Source organism: Entelurus aequoreus, linkage group LG20, assembly GCF_033978785.1.
Source record: "Entelurus aequoreus isolate RoL-2023_Sb linkage group LG20, RoL_Eaeq_v1.1, whole genome shotgun sequence".
Lineage (NCBI taxonomy): Eukaryota > Metazoa > Chordata > Actinopteri > Syngnathiformes > Syngnathidae > Entelurus > Entelurus aequoreus.
Genome location: NC_084750.1, coordinates 596,915 through 612,926, shown reverse-complemented (window position 1 = coordinate 612,926; position 16,012 = coordinate 596,915). Strand labels below are relative to the sequence as shown.

At 37.4% G+C, this 16,012-nt stretch overlaps 2 protein-coding genes across 9 annotated transcripts in view; one reads left to right on the top strand and one right to left on the bottom strand.

Annotated features, from left to right (window-relative positions):
- The window catches only part of LOC133635751 (uncharacterized), a 283,249-nt gene that overhangs the window by 86,617 nt on the left and 180,620 nt on the right, over positions 1 to 16,012 (top strand). The gene's annotated exons all lie outside the window — the stretch shown is intronic.
- LOC133635752 (zinc finger protein OZF-like) overlaps positions 1 to 16,012 on the bottom strand; it is a 99,991-nt gene that overhangs the window by 27,865 nt on the left and 56,114 nt on the right. For 4 of the 8 annotated variants that reach the window (XM_062029011.1, XM_062029012.1, XM_062029014.1 and 1 more), the window contains 2 exons: positions 11,430 to 11,648; positions 3,960 to 6,154 (listed from right to left, as the gene is read on the bottom strand). The exons of the other annotated variants lie outside the window; for them this stretch is intronic. In XM_062029011.1, the coding sequence (XP_061884995.1) occupies positions 4,653 to 6,154; positions 11,430 to 11,648 (1,721 nt within the window). In that variant the 3' untranslated portion in view covers positions 3,960 to 4,652. Of the gene's footprint in view, positions 1 to 3,959; positions 6,155 to 11,429; positions 11,649 to 16,012 lie in introns of those variants that run through there. 8 annotated transcript variants of the gene reach the window in all.

Genomic DNA, 16,012 nt, shown 5'->3' with positions numbered 1-16,012 from the left:
AGAACGTTGATAAAAAGCTTTTATTCTTAAGTTTGAGAGTAGGACTAAATTTCGCAAATTCTCAGGACTTAAGTGTAAAATGGCACTCTGAGAAGCTTGATAAGTACGGCCCCAGGGGTGTCTAACATTTTTGACTTGGGGCCGCATTGGGCTAAAAAAGCTGACTGTATGTGAAGAAGCAGTAGGTATATATATATATATATATATATATATATATATATATATATATATATATATATATATATATATATATATATATATATATATATATATATATAATATTAAGAGTATGTGAAAGTTGGACTCCTACCTTGTTTACTTCTGTGACAACCTCCTGAAATATAATCAATCAGAAATATCGAGCAGCTAAAATGTGTCAAACATAGATGAGTGTGGAGGGTGTTTAACACGCACCCAGACGCAGGAACAATGAATATGAGACTGTGGTTTGGGTTCTCCACATTAGAAGAGACACATTTTTTGACTAGACCTCCTCCAGGAACTGCAGTCCTGTATAATGACGCTCGCTTATAATAAAGGAACTTTTTGTTCAGTAATGCGTCTCCGACGTCTCTTTTGATCCGGCCGCACTGCCGTGGCACCATTCTGTCCGGACGAGGATGACAAGACCAGAAATACACATCACTCGCAAAATAGCAACTTCTCCCTTTTCACAAGTACCACCCACTCCTCATAGGTCATCTGGTTCAAATACCTTCATCAAGTAAAAATACAGTTTAGCCCCACCAAGTTTCAGGTAATCGGGTACATTTAGCTTTCATCCTGACAGTTTTATATCGAGAGAATAACGTAAATTTTCCCACAAGTAATCATAAGTCTGTCTTTTATTGTAACAGTTTATCAGGTTTACGTGTGCTTCATTTTGGACTAGGCTGACATGAGAATTTATTTGTGAAAGACCAAAATATCTACCCCCAAAATAATAACTTTTTGTCTGGCCTAATTGAAATTGTCCCCTCCCCCTGGGTGACCGGTGCAATGGAAGCCGAGTGGATACGGTTAATAATGTGAAAGACCAGTTCATAGGGAGGCCAGCAGGGGATCCTCTTACATGTAGTAACGTCAGCAGCGCAGAGATGTCACCAGGAATTCAGGAATTTGTTAACACTGGAAGCAGCTCAAACTTATTTTAATGCAATGATTATGCCTCGTTTTTATTATCGTAAAACATGTTGGTCCCAGGCAAGCAAAGTCACACTGAGGTCATTGGAAACCTTGCACAAACAATCGCTCAAAATCCTTGACCAAATACCACAACAACACTTCAAAAATATAGACTGTTACATTTTGAGAACATTCAAAGATTAGCATCAATACGAATGAATCCTTGATTAAAAAAACAAAACAAAAAAAACTGCATCAGTGCCTTTTAAGCACTTTGTCCAGTCAGAATCAGAATCAGAAATACTTTAGATAATCCCCAAAGGGAATTTAAGATTTTCAGCACAATCCCATTCAAAAGCAGACAAACATTACAGGGAGACAGAACAGGATTGCTGACGCGTCTGCCAACTTCCGGCGCCCTTACAAAAAGGGGAGGATCAAGTAAACGCTGGGGAAATAATAACAATAAAATAAAAACATTCAGTCTAAGCCTGGGCCCTGGAGAGGGGGTGCAGACTGAGGCCAAGGGGAAAAAAAACCTCATAGCCACAGCACACAAACATGTGTGTAAGAGGGAAACATCAAAGAACACAAAGGACATTAAAGACATTAAAAGAGCAGAGCTGATGCAACCAGCCACTTCTACACACAGCCACAAAAGTAAAACAACTACAAAACAAAAACAAAAAACATATACACGGAGGTGGCCTCTGCGGTGTTCCACGCCATCGTCTGCTGCTGTGACAACTAGAAACACACGTGCCTACACCAGGGGGCAGATGTAAAACCTCTTTTGCACAATCAGCCTTTTCATATAAAGCGATAAAGGAATGCAACAACCTCACAACAAACCTGAAAAGTTTTGTTGCGAGCTGTTTGGCCACAATACCAAGCAATGTGTTTGGAGGAGAAAAGTTGAGCCCTTAATCCCAGGAACACCAAACCTACCGTCAAGCATAGTGGTGGTAGTATTATGCCCAAGGTCTGTTTTGCTGTCAATGGAACTGGTGCTTTAAATGGGACAATGAAAAAGGAGGATTACCTCCAAATTGTTCAGGACAACCTAAAATCATCAGCCCGGAGGTTGGGTCTTGGGCGCAGTTGGGTGTTCCAACAGGACAATGACCCCAAACACACGTCAAAAGTGGTAAAGGAATAGCTAAATCAGGCTGGAATGAAGGTTTTAGATTGGCCTTCCCAAAGTCCTGACTTAAACGTGTGGACAATGCTAAAGAAACAAGTCCATGTCAGAAAACTAACAAATGTAGCTGAACTGCACCAATTTTGTCAAGAGGAGTGGTCAAAAACTCAACCAGAAGCTTGTGGATGGCTACCAAAAGCGCCTTATTGCAGTGAAACTTGCCATGGGACATGTAACCAAATATTAACATTGCTGTATGTATACTTTTGACCCAGCAGATTTGCTCACATGTTCAGTAGACCCATAATACATTCATAAAAGAACCAAACTTCATGAATGTTTTTTGTGACCAACAAGTATGTGCTCCAATCACTCTATCACAAAAAAACAAGAGTTGTAGAAAGTATTGGAAACTCAAGACAGCCATAACATTGTTCTTTACAAGTGTATGTAAACTTTTGATCGCAACTGTATCCCCACTTTAACTGTAAGTTGGTCGAGGCTGTACAAAGATATTGTACATTTTCAACATCAGCTCTGATGAAACAAACTTATTGCATTGGCCGGGAATCGGACGCAGGTCTCTCACATGGCAAATGAGAATTTATCAGTGAACTGCCAATGATTGTGTATTGAAAGTCAATGATGGATTCTGTTATGAGGAAGAGCATTTGAAATGTAGACTCTGAGTGACACAATCTTCCATAAGTGGAAGAAGCAACTCCAATTTGGACACATTCATGCATAAAGTACACCTTTCAAACAATATGTGAAATATGGCAGCAACCAAACACAGGTACAATTCTCTGGCTCCAATTCTGTGTGATGCTGGCCGGTAGTCAAATGTTGTCTGCATCGAACTGAACAATGAAACATGCTTAGTAGAGAAAGAGCAACTAAAACCTGGACAGTTCTAGGCATGGATGTAGTGCCAGTTGTCGTGTAGAATTAATATCAAGGAACATAGCAGACATGTTGTTGAACTTTTGGGTTGGTTTTGAGTCACTAGAGAAAAGCGCTAGATGAATAAAATTAATTTCACTTATATACTTTATATTAACATAAAAACATGTGATAGGTCAAAAAATATATAAAATGTTGCAGTAAAAACAACTTAAAACAAATACAGTGCCCAATAGAAACAGTTTCATCATCCTTTAAAATGGCCTGAAATTCTCCCAAAGTGATGAGCTCAGGCAACCTCAGATCCTTCTGTAAGTCATTTCATGACCATGGAGCAGCAAGTCTGACGGCTTTTTTTTACTTAGACTTGAGTTGGCTCTAGGAACAAACATGCTAAGTATGTCCTGCGACCTTAAATTGTAGCGACTTGAATCTACACATATAAGTACACCATTAGGGGGAACCAGACCAAGAAGTGATTTATATATAAAAAACATCCATCTGCGAACTGACAAAGATGGACAGTTGACCACAACTAGTAATAAAACGTAAGGCACAGCGATATACATTATCCATTTTTTTCAAATAAGTGTCGGGTGCATTCATAAAAAGATGATAGATAATATTGAAATAAAAAGAGTAAAGGTAATTGCATTGTTAGGAGTTATCATAGTTGATTAATTAAGCTGCAAACTACATGTAAATCATATAAAGAACAAAATACAAACATAACTATTGACTACATTTATTGTACCCAGCTTTTTTGAAGCATACATTACTTATTGCATAAAAGGTCTGGGGACATACATATAAAACAATCACAAAACAATATTCACATTACAAAAGAGAGTAAAGGCTCACATATTAGAAGTAAATGATCTTGTTTAAAACAAAACTGCTCAAATGATGTATAAAGTCAATAATAATATGCTTCCAGAAGTGGTCCAGAAGATGTTTCAGATGTGAACCAGTAAGTATGAACTAAGAGGGATTTATGTGTACTCAAAAGCAAAGGTATGAACACATGTAAAACAAATATGTATAATATATAAAATGAGTTCATCTATGGAACCATTTACAGTTGGACATGAAAATATCTAACACTTCAATATTTTAAAAACCTAATAAAACATTATTGTGAATAAGTACAAAAGTGAATTATGAATAATATATATATAAATATACACACATAAAATGTTTATTGTATGTAACATACAGTATGTTTTGTACTGTTTACTCATCTTTGCAGTTCAAATAAACAACGTGCACAATGTTGTATATTGAAAGATGTACTTGAGAGAAACAAGAATCAATTTAAAATATCTCACTTATAATTGTTAGAAGCATTTTAACAAGTTTGAAAGGGACAAGCAGTAAAAAAATGGATGCACGGATGGTGTTATACACACAACAATGATGTCACTCATGTTATACTGTATGTGCTGATGTTGTTAGAAATTCAAAATTGATCAAAGTTTTGACTTCATTTGCTGCTGCTGTTCTCACCAGCACACTTGTGTTTCTTACACTGGTACTTATAAGAGAATCTTTCACCACACTCACTGCAACTAAACTCTTTCTCACCAGTGTGTGTTCTCATGTGTGCTGCTAGTGCTGATCGGTCACAAAAACTTTTGTTGCAGCTTGAACAGGAATATTGTTTTTCACCAGTATGTGTTTTCATGTGTGCTACAAAGTTTGCTTGGTTACAAAAGCTTTTCTTGCAGTTTGAACAGGAATATGTTTTTTCACCCGTGTGTATTTGCATGTGTACTTTCAAACTTTGATTGTTTACATAACCTTTACCACAGACTGAACATGTAACAGGTTTTTCACCAGTGTGTATTCTCATGTGTAATTTCAAATATTGACTCGTTACATAACCTTTACCACAGATTGAACAGGTAACAGCTGTTTCTCCACTGTGTGTTCTCACGTGTAGTCTTAAATATTGACTAGATGCATAACCTTTACCACAGATTGAACAGATAAAAGGTTTTTCTCGAGTGTGTGTTCTCAGATGTAATTTCAAATTTTGACTTGTTACAAAACCTTTACCACAGATTGGACAGGTAAAAGGATTTTCACCAGTGTGTATTCTCATGTGTACTTTTAAATTATTACTTTGTACAAAACTTTTACCACAGATTGAACAAGAAAATGTTTTTTTCCCGCTGTGTATTTGCATGTGTACTTTCAAACTAAATTTTTGCGTAAAACCTTTACCACAGTCTGAGCAGGAAAAAGGTTTTTCTCCAGTGTGTGTTCTCATGTGTTTTATCAGTGCTGATGGGTCAGAAAAGCTTTTGTTGCATCTTGAACAGGAGAATGGTTTTTCTCCAGTGTGTATTATCAAGTGTCTTTTCAGACGACAATGATATTTAAACATTTTGTTACAGTGAGAACACTTAAAGCGTGTGTTGTCAGTGCGACATGTCTTATCACCTTTAGAGTCTTCATCATCAGTGTCAGGAGAGTGTGACGTTGTGTCGTCACTATCTGATAGTGGAGCTAAGAGCTTGTCTTCTTGTGATCCTCCACAGTGGTCTCCATCAGCTTCTGTTGTCATGTGTTGAGTTGAGCTACTGCTTGGAGGCTCCACCACTCTCTTCTCCTCATTTTCACCTTTGACCCCGTCATCTTCACTCTTCACAATCACAGGGAACTCCTCCAACCATTTAAGATGCTCTCCCCCCTGACTGATGCTGTGTTCCTCCTCTTCCTCTTTGATGTGGGGGGGTTGTGGCTCATTCTCTTCCTTTTTTAGGTGAGGGGTCTGTGGCATCTCTTCCTCTGTAAAATGGGGAGTCAGTGGGTCCTCTTCATTTTTAAGGTGGAGGGCCAATGGGTCCTCCTCTTCATTTTTAATGTGAGGGGTCTCTGGCACTTTGTCTTCATCTTTAATGTGGGAGGGCTGTGGTGCTTCCTGCTCCATCCTGAATCTCCACTTCTGGTGCTCAGGGAGAATATGTTCTTCACATACGTCTGCATCACACAAAAAAAAACATGCTTTAGAAACGTCCAGCTTTGCTCAGTCACATGAGACATTCAGTACGTTTACATCATGGGTGTCAAACTCATTTTAGATCGGGGAAAAAAATCTACTCCCAAGTGGGCTGGACTGGTAAAATCACAGCACGATTGTTTTCTTTGTTTAAAAATAGAACAAGCACATTCTGAAAATGTACAAATCATGATGTTCTTATTGGTTGTTTTTTTTACACTTACATTTTGCGGTTAATAGTATTCCATCTTTATTTGTCGTTATTTATACTTTCTGAATAAATTATGGGATAATGTTCATCAGTCAACTTATTGGTGTTAATTTTCAATCTATCACGATAAAAAAATATCAAAATCAAATTACAGGATGGTATTTATGTAGTTTTCTAACTTTCCTCGACTGGTGCACTAACATCATGTGGTTTAGTATTTTTTACATACGTAACATAATCTACAAAGATACAAATAATCGCTATTGCGACATCTAGTGGACACATTTAGAACAGCAGTTTCTTTCATTCAAAAACTTTGGCTCATTTTTATACTTAGCAAACTCATGCCGCGGACCGGATAAAATGTATCAAAAATAAATAACGAGCTATTGTATGAACTGGTCCTAAATCTTTGTGGGGGGGAAAAAACGCCAAACTATACACAATTATTTAGAGGATAAGACAACCAAGCTGGGGCTGAGTTTTGTTTTTTGTTTTTTACAAGGGATTGGCGATAAGGCCTAAAATCTATATTGCAATATATTAATACAGAATTGATAATAAAACCATTTTAAAAGAGGTTCCAAAGGCTCTTAATTTAGTTGCCAACATATACTGTACAGTAACCTATTACATCATTTACAGTTGTATTATTTTCTCAAAACTATCAATCTACTTGTTAATTTAATGTTAATATCTGGTTACTTTCTGTTGTAACATGTTTTTATGTACACTTCTGTTAAAATGTAATAAGCATTTTATTCTTCTGTTTGAAACTAAAGGTTGAGAAAACTATATGTTTTATAAGTTGATCAATATCGATATTTATTGATACTTTTTATGACTTATTTAGGTCTGCTAATAAATACAGTAAAACTATTTCCAACTTACCAAGGCTGCTATTCATCAGTGGAGAGAGTGTCTGCTAGCCAGGTAGGATGAGCGTGGCTAAGGTAATAAAGTAATTAAAGTAGATTTGAAGGTAGTTACAGATTTGAGACACGGGATGGCAGGAGTGTATAAGCTATTGAACACTACAGTGGTTTGAGAAGCAACTAAATAAACCCACAAATTTGAAGTGTCCGACTGTTGCCGCACCGTCTGCATTATCGTCTGATATATCAACTTATTACAGTTTCTCTTCTCACTCCATGCAGAGAACCCACAGTAAGACAGAAAGACGGCGCAACCACACTAGTGTTATGAGAGTATTGATGTGTGTGTGTGCTCTTTTAAGAATGGCAGTGTGTTGGGTCATTCTGACCCGAAAGCGGGTAAAGTAAGGGATGTTACCCCCGATGAAAACATCAGCCCTGGAGGGAACGTCTCCCCTGCGCTCCTCGACTACGGTCTGGGACAGGAGGCCGAAGAGCAGGAAAGGTGTAACTCTACATAATTGGCTGTTAGCGTCTCCCTTCCATTGCTCAGTGACACTTCCTGTTTCCTGTTTGTTGCGTTCCCAAAGCACGAGTGACTTCATAAAACGAATCTTGCTTCATATTTTTCTGGTTTCTTCAGACCAAAACATATAAATGTATGTTTAATATTTTAACGAACGCATTTTATATTGATATCGATTACGTGTCTATCGCGGTATATATTGATATCGTATTATTGGCCCAGCCCTATTGAAACTGTACATTTGTTTTGGGTGATACTAAACATGTGGGTATGGAACAAATACCAAGTAGTAACAGGGGCAGTATTAATTGTATTTAGTCACGTGACTTTTTCTGAGATGTTTACTTCCGGTGAACGAAGAAGTGGTGGCCAACCAAACCAACATGGCTATTGTGTAGCAAACTACCTGAGTAAGCAAGGAGCCTAAATATTACCACTAAAAGCAGATGCGAGCAAAAAATGTAACTATGCGATGAAATAGATCCCTATACTTTATCAAAAAAAGATTTGTGGAGTGATATCAAGAATTATACGTGGGAAGCGTTCCCAGACATATGGAACTATTGTGCTCCAGACATCATTCTACACGACAAAACAGATGAAAACTTGGAAAAGCATGGAGGTCTACAACTTCATTGTGAGTGGCTGAGTCAAGGACATTGGTATCAAAACTCTCCCTGATAAATATGCATCGTTTTTGCTCTGTAAAAGTTTTATTTCATGATTTAACTTAACGTCTACCGCCATGTTTGTTGTTGTTGGTGTTGCACGCGCCATTTACGAGTAGCGTGTTTTTATCGCAAAATAACTATAGATGTCAACATTGTGTATGTTAAAAGTTAAAGTACCACTGATTGTCACACACACACTAGGTGTGGTGAGATTATCCCCTGCATTTGACCCATCACCCTACCCCCTGGGAAGTGAGCAGTGAGCAGCAGCGGTGGCAGCGCCCGGGAATCATTTTTGGTGATTTGACCCCCAATTCCAACCCTTGATGCTGAGTGCCAAGCAGGGAGGTAATGGGTCCCGTTTTTATAGTCTTTGGTATGACTCGGCCGGGGTTTGAACTCACGACCTACCGATCTCAGGGCGGACACTCTAACCACTAGGCATGTGCTTAACCACTAGGCATGTGCTGTCATGTTTGTTGGCTCTCATGAAGTCTGCAGTGAGGAGTAATAATCAGTCATGTTGTTAAAAAAAAGCTAACATCGTGATGCGTTTTTCTAAATTAATGCGCCCCGTAAGCTTAAAATGATCAAAATGTGTACATTTTAAATGTTATTATAAATGTTACTACATTACATATATACTTACATTATGTATATAAAACATTAATGGAAGTGTTTGGATGTTTTTTTATGTTTTATAGGCGGAACAGAGCGACTCCTATGGACTCCATTGTAAGCAGACTTTTGATCGCATTTATTTAATATTTAGAATGCATTGAAAAAAAACCCAGCCGTCGTCATGTCTTTCATAATGACTGTGAACGAAAATTCCCAAAAAAGGCCAGCTCCCCTTTAAGTAGCTTCTTACCCAGTTCAAGACCAGCCCTCTGATGCCATACCGTTTTAATTTGTTTATTAAAATATTATGATTGTGTCAAATGCTTTTGTTAGATCCATAAACACTGCAGCTGCACATTGTTTAACATATATTGCATTGCATATCTCCTCTGTTATTTTAACTTATGCCATTGTTGTTGAAATGTTAACTCTGTATCCGTATTGGTTCTCTGCAAGTGTTCCACATTTATTAATGAACTTGTCCAATCTGTTGTTTAATAATTTTTTGATGGTTTCAGAAAATGGTGGAAGTACAAAAACAGGTCTATAAATTGTAAACTTGCGTTTGTCTCCAGTTTTATAAATAGGAACAACTTTGGCCATTTTCATTTTGTTAGGGAATTTGCCTGTTTGAAATGATTGGTTGCTGATATATTTTAAAGGTTCTGAAATGTCTTCAATAACTTTTTTATGGCTTTCATATCTATTTATGGACAGCCAGTTGAGGTCTTGGATTTACATTTCTTTATAATTTTGATTATTTCTTCTTTTGTCACATTAACAAAGAACCTCAAGTTGACATTTCTGTCTGTGGTGTCATTCAAGTCCTCAACTGACCCAGTATTTTGAATCTTTTCCTCCAGATTTGGTCCAATGTTCACAAAGTACTTATTGAAGCTTTCAACTACTTCGTACATATTGTGATTTTTTGCATTTCCATCTGAGAAGTATTTAGGAAAACCTTCTTAGCACCATTTTAATAACACTATTTAGGATGCCCCATGTTGCTCTCATATTGTTTTTGTTCCTGTCAAATGACTATATTATTTTCTACTTGTTCTTAAGAGGTTGGTTAGCTTATTTTTATTCGTTTTGTACTTATCTGCTTCTATTAATCTTTGTCTCAAAAATATTCAATACAATGTATTGTTCTGATTGCAAGCATTTATCAATCCCTTTGTCAACCATGGTCCTTTGGGAGGTTGGTTGACTATGTACAGTTGTGCAGGTGTTTTAACGTCATTTGACACAAACTTTTCCAGGATTTTAAACCTTTTCATTATCTTTCCCTTTCGCCACAATGTTGACAAACACTGTCCTCTACATCAGTGGTTCTCAACCTTTTTTCAGTGATGTACCCCCTGTGAAAAATGTTTTAATTCAAGTACCCCCTAATCAGAGAAAAGCATTTTTGGTTGAAAAAAAGAGATAAAGAAGTAAAATACAGCACTATGTCATCAGTTTCTGATTTATTAAATTGTATAACAGTGCAAAATATTGCTCATTTGTTGCGGTCTTTCTTGAACTATTTGGAAAAAAAGATATAAAAATAACTAAAAACTTGTTGAAAAATAAACAAGTGATTCAATTATAAATAAAGATTTCTACACATAGGAGTAATCATCAACTTAAAGTGCCCTCTTTGGGGATTGTAATAGAGATCCATCTGGATTCATGAACTTAATTCTAAACATTTCTTCACAAAAAAAGAAATATTTAACATCAATATTTATGGAACATGTCCACAAAAAATTTAGCTGTCAACACTGAATATTGCATTGTTGCATTTCTTTTCACAGTTCTTTTTGACAGACATTTTTTAAAAATCTCACGTACCCCTTGGCATACCTTCAAGTACTCCCAGGGGTACGCGTACCCCCATTTGAGAACCACTGCTCTACATGATTTGTTCTACAGCCACAAATGGTGGAATTTGCACTTACCATCTTACACAAATAACTCTGCTTTGCTGTAGGCTTTCCTAATATCCGCTGCTAGCTAAACTCTGCTGTAACATACACATCACCGCACACTCGTCCTGCTCCAGAATTCTGACCGGCCAATACAGTTAATTAGTTGATGTATTTATTACAAATTAAAATATTGTCAATATAATTTTTGAGACCTTTTAAGGACGAATTCAAGACTTTTTTTTACAGGACTTTGATAGAATTTAAGACATTCTAAGGCTTTAAACTTAAATGATTAAATTTAAGACTTTAAGTCTGTGAGCATGAAGTGATGAAGCCTACTTGGATGAGAGGCTAAACGTCTTCCAAGACACACTGAATAGTCCAGTTGTGATGGATTGAATGCCCTAAGAATAAACTGATATGTGGATGTTGTGCTTACTTGGACTGTGTTGAAACTGTGAGGACTCAGGTGGTTTGTCTTCATGGTCTTCAGTCTTCACAGAGACAACAGTCAGTGGAAACTTGGTGAGATCAGCCTCCTCCTGCCCCAGAAGACAGTCTCCCTCCTGACTGATCCACACTTCCTCCTTATCCTCTTTAATATGTGGGGGCTGTGGCTCCTCCTCTACCTCTTTAAAGTAGGGAGGCTGCTGGGCGTCTGTTGGATAAATAAGTAAATAAGATTATTAGAGAATAGAAATATTATTTGTGTTATTTTGTGTGTTGTGTCCAAAGTGTGTAGCTAAACAACCAATAAAAACAAGTGAAGTACTTCCTTTAATCCAAGCCACTAAAATGACTTCAAAAGAGGAATAGCGAGTAAAAAACAGGCTTGGAAATTTGAGGGGGGTAATTTTAAAAGTTTGTATATGTACGAGCCAGCATTGATCGAGGCCTTCTTAACTTTACCCTCACTGGTGTAAAGTGAGTAACCAATTAATTATGTTTACATGTCGGCCTATTACATCTAAACCTTATCTCTAACCTCAACCACAACCTTGTAATAGCATAGTCATAACAATAACTTAAATATAATGGAAATAAAAAATTGCATTCCAAATTACTTAAAAACAGCCATACTAGGTTTTAATCATTATATAAAATGCTATTATTTATGGTCATTTTTTTTTGGCTGGACCAAAATGAACTCTAACAAAACATGTTTTACTAAGTGGTGTTTTTATGGAGTATGTCCATCAACAATTCCTCTTTAGAGCACAGCTCCCACATTCACTTGGAGACCATCTACGACACGCTGAAGGAAAGTCAGTCACTTTTATGTTATTTTCATAAATAATCGGTTGACTACTTTGCTTATTGAAAGATGATTGACAATAAATGTTTTCTTTCACCTATTGATGCATGTAGGTCAAAATCAGGAAGTGAATTTAGGCTTGAAACTATGAATTATATTGATTACAATGTCAAATATATTTCGTGACTGTGAGTTTTGTGTAAACATGTTGATACAATTTGTTACAAACTGAGAGGAACATCAACCTCTCATAAATATTGTGTCTGAAACAGTCTCCAATATAAATATAACATAAAACAGTGCATCATCATCATCATCATCACAAGACAAATCACCTTCCTAAAAACAACATATTTAAGAATAGTGTTAATAATCAAATATAAAGTTAGTAATCGTGTTAGAGTAATAAGTAAACAAACCTGTTCTGTGTAACACAACTTGATGTTTCTTGAAAACAGCGTTCAGTAGTTGATGTTGACGCTCCTTCTCCTCTTTTGGACAAAGTTCCTCCTCGTACTCTGCTATCGTTCTTTCGCACATTTTCACACAATCACAACACTTTACACTCACACTTGATCTCTGCTTAGCGATGTGTTGATAATTTCCGCGTCTATTTGGTAGCAGCTAACAAGCTAAGCTAGCTAGCAGCTAAGCTAGCAAGAGACGCGTCAAAGTGCGCTCAGACTAATGTATCCGAATACAAACAATTACTAACAAATTGTAATCTAGTAGACTGCACATGTGTGTACATGTATGCACTAATTAAAATGGCCACGTTTAGACCTTCTCCGTCAAACGCCATTTTGCTTTTTCCTCGTTCTTCTTCTTCTTCTTTGTTTTTCTAGCAGACTATTAGAGCATTTTAGGCGTATTGCTGCCCTCTACAGGTTCTTAACGGGATTTCCTCGTTATGACCTATGGCCCACACTACATTAGCTCGTATAATAATCAAACGATACATGCATCTTTCTTCAAGTATGTGTCAACTGTCTTAGAGGACTTTTAAAATGCTTCTGGTTTGGTAATTAATAGGAAGAAGTGTGAAATAATGTTTATTCACGAAACAGATAAGCATCCGTTGGTGGGAATTATAGTTCAAAACTCTCTTCGATATCTTGGAATTACTATTGTGCTGTTCCCACTACATGTTGTATACTTCTATTATGTTAACGTAGATAAACAGCAAGCCAAACTCAGGTTAAACGAGGCAGGATCAACACGTATTGATCCCTTTATTGTCGACAAGTGCAACTGATGACACTTTTATGGCTCACAAAAATTACCAGTGAAACTACAAGAACAAGCAGAAAAACAAATAATACACATACCATTAATATCATGCATCACTTAGTATTTAATCACAAATATTATGTCATAATTTGCATAAACAATTGCAGTACCACGTAAGGACGTTACCAATCCATCCCTCCATCCAACCCTTTCCTACCGCTTGTCCCGTTCGGGGTCCATATATGACAAACAGGCAGATTGCTATACCCAAAATGACCACTAGATGACACCGACCGCACATTGTACATACACTCACCCATTCAAAAAGCAGTGACAAAGAGCCACAAAACGATCTCTAATAATGCACATAAAACACTTAAAAGTTACACAATCTTGTCACCTTACCGTTCAAACAACTTATTTACTTACAGACATTGCTTTCTGAAGCGTATGAAGGCTAAAAACACGACGCTAAGTTCTTCCTTCTTTTCAGTTTTACAGCAGCTGGCATCCATCTAAATTGCATTACTGCCATCTTCAGTTTCATTTTATAATTACATTACAGTCTCTGCTTGAGTCCAGTATTATTAAAAAACTCCCTTACTATTTCCTTTACCATTTTCAGTTTCTGCAGGATTGATCAGGCTCTTCTGCATCCCAGTACCTTCAGTTTTGCCGTCATAGTCAGTATATCTACATTATATTTGGTAAATTCCAAAAAACGTGTTTTTACATTGTTCACACATTCCTGTATGTGGTGTTTCGCAACTAAAAAACAATTTATAATTTAAATGGCTATGCGCAATCATAATTATGCTCATTATTACTTGGTGTTTCCTTACAATCCCTTTCCATCTTAAAACCCGGACCTGGTTCTGGACAGAAAATAACTGCTTTCCTTTTTCATCATTTTCGCAATTTATTTGCCACTGCTGTCCAATTATACTTTTGCCTTCGACGGCAAGTTCCAACATCGACTGTGTATTTATAGAAACATTCTTACAAGACCCCGGAAGCTTAGTTTCCCATCATATTTTCCGACTCCCGCAAACGCTGTCAAAATAAAACACCCTAGTACATTACAATTGTCAATTTCCTGTCAACAAAACATGCAGGGAAGAACAACTATTACCAAGTGTACAAGTGATAGATTACATAGAAATGTATCTATAAATATACACAATTTAAAGTCGATGTTTAACTTTTGGCTTCAAAGGGACCTTATTTACATGGAAAGCAGGAATGTCACTCAGTGGCGGGCAGTGCGTTTCCCACCTAGGCCTTCAGTGATGTCCGACTTCATTGATTACCTCTCAAAATTCCATCATTTATGTCACCACATGACAATTGCCGGAGAAATACTATGCAGAAACACATTTACGCACTACTGGGCATTGAATCACCACCAACAGTGTACATAACAGGTTATTTGCTGTCGCATTTAAATATCAATAAACACGCATCAGCAATTAAAACATATCTTATGTGGTACAGTCAAAATTAAAATTGTAAAAAATATATTAAACTTAAAAAAATTAAGAAACCAAATATCTGAACTCACAATCTGTTACACCCATTCGAGTTTCCGAGGTTGGCAGACATCGTCTCACAAGATGTAGTTTCTCTTTAAATATCCTTCTTGAAAATGGCCTTGCAAATATATGTGCTGTCTTGTCTCATCATAAAAGATGCAGACGAGGCCTGTTGGCTGAGTTCTTAAAGTTTACTCAGCAGGGTGCTCATCAAAAACATCCCGCTGTGGCTGTGGCTAAACACGGCTACTGCGCATGCGCTTCACTACTGTGGCATGCTGGGTAATGGAGTTCTTATGTTACATAGCTCATAACATCACTATATATATCTGCCTTAGGCCATCTAAAAGGCATTACTGACAACAACTTGTGGTCTGATTGGCTATTGCAACTGTCTGTCAACTGTATGTGCCCGTGCACTGTAAGTGAACGGACGCCCGCATTAAGGATTCTGAAGGCTTCGAGCAGATTTGGTACAGCATGGCAACATAAGCTAGCTGAATTCTGATTAGATAAAAACTCTATAACCTAAAAACAACAGCCCCTCCCTTTGGGTGGTGAGCCCATTGTAGGGGGGACCCACATTGCCTCTTTGGGCTGTGCACGGCCGGGCCCCATGGGGGAAAGCCCAGCCACTAGGTGCTCGCCATTGAGCCCCACGTTCAGGCCTGGCTCCAGAGGGGGGGCCCAGTGATCTGCATCCAGGCGAGGGAAACCTTGGTCCTTAATTTTGTGTATTCATAGATGTCTTTGAGCTGCTTTGTTTGGTCCCTCACCTAGGACCTGTTTGTCATGGGAGACCCAAACAGGGGCATAGAAGCTCTTAGGTTCCCTGGGACACACAAACTCCTCCACCACGTTAATGTGGCAGCTCAGAGAGGAGTCTTAGTTTATCTTTAAATGTAAATAATTCGTTCTGCATTGTTTAATGTTAGAATATCACATTTGATCCAAAGATTGGAGGGTTGTGACATTGATGAACGAACATAATCTATTGACTGGCTC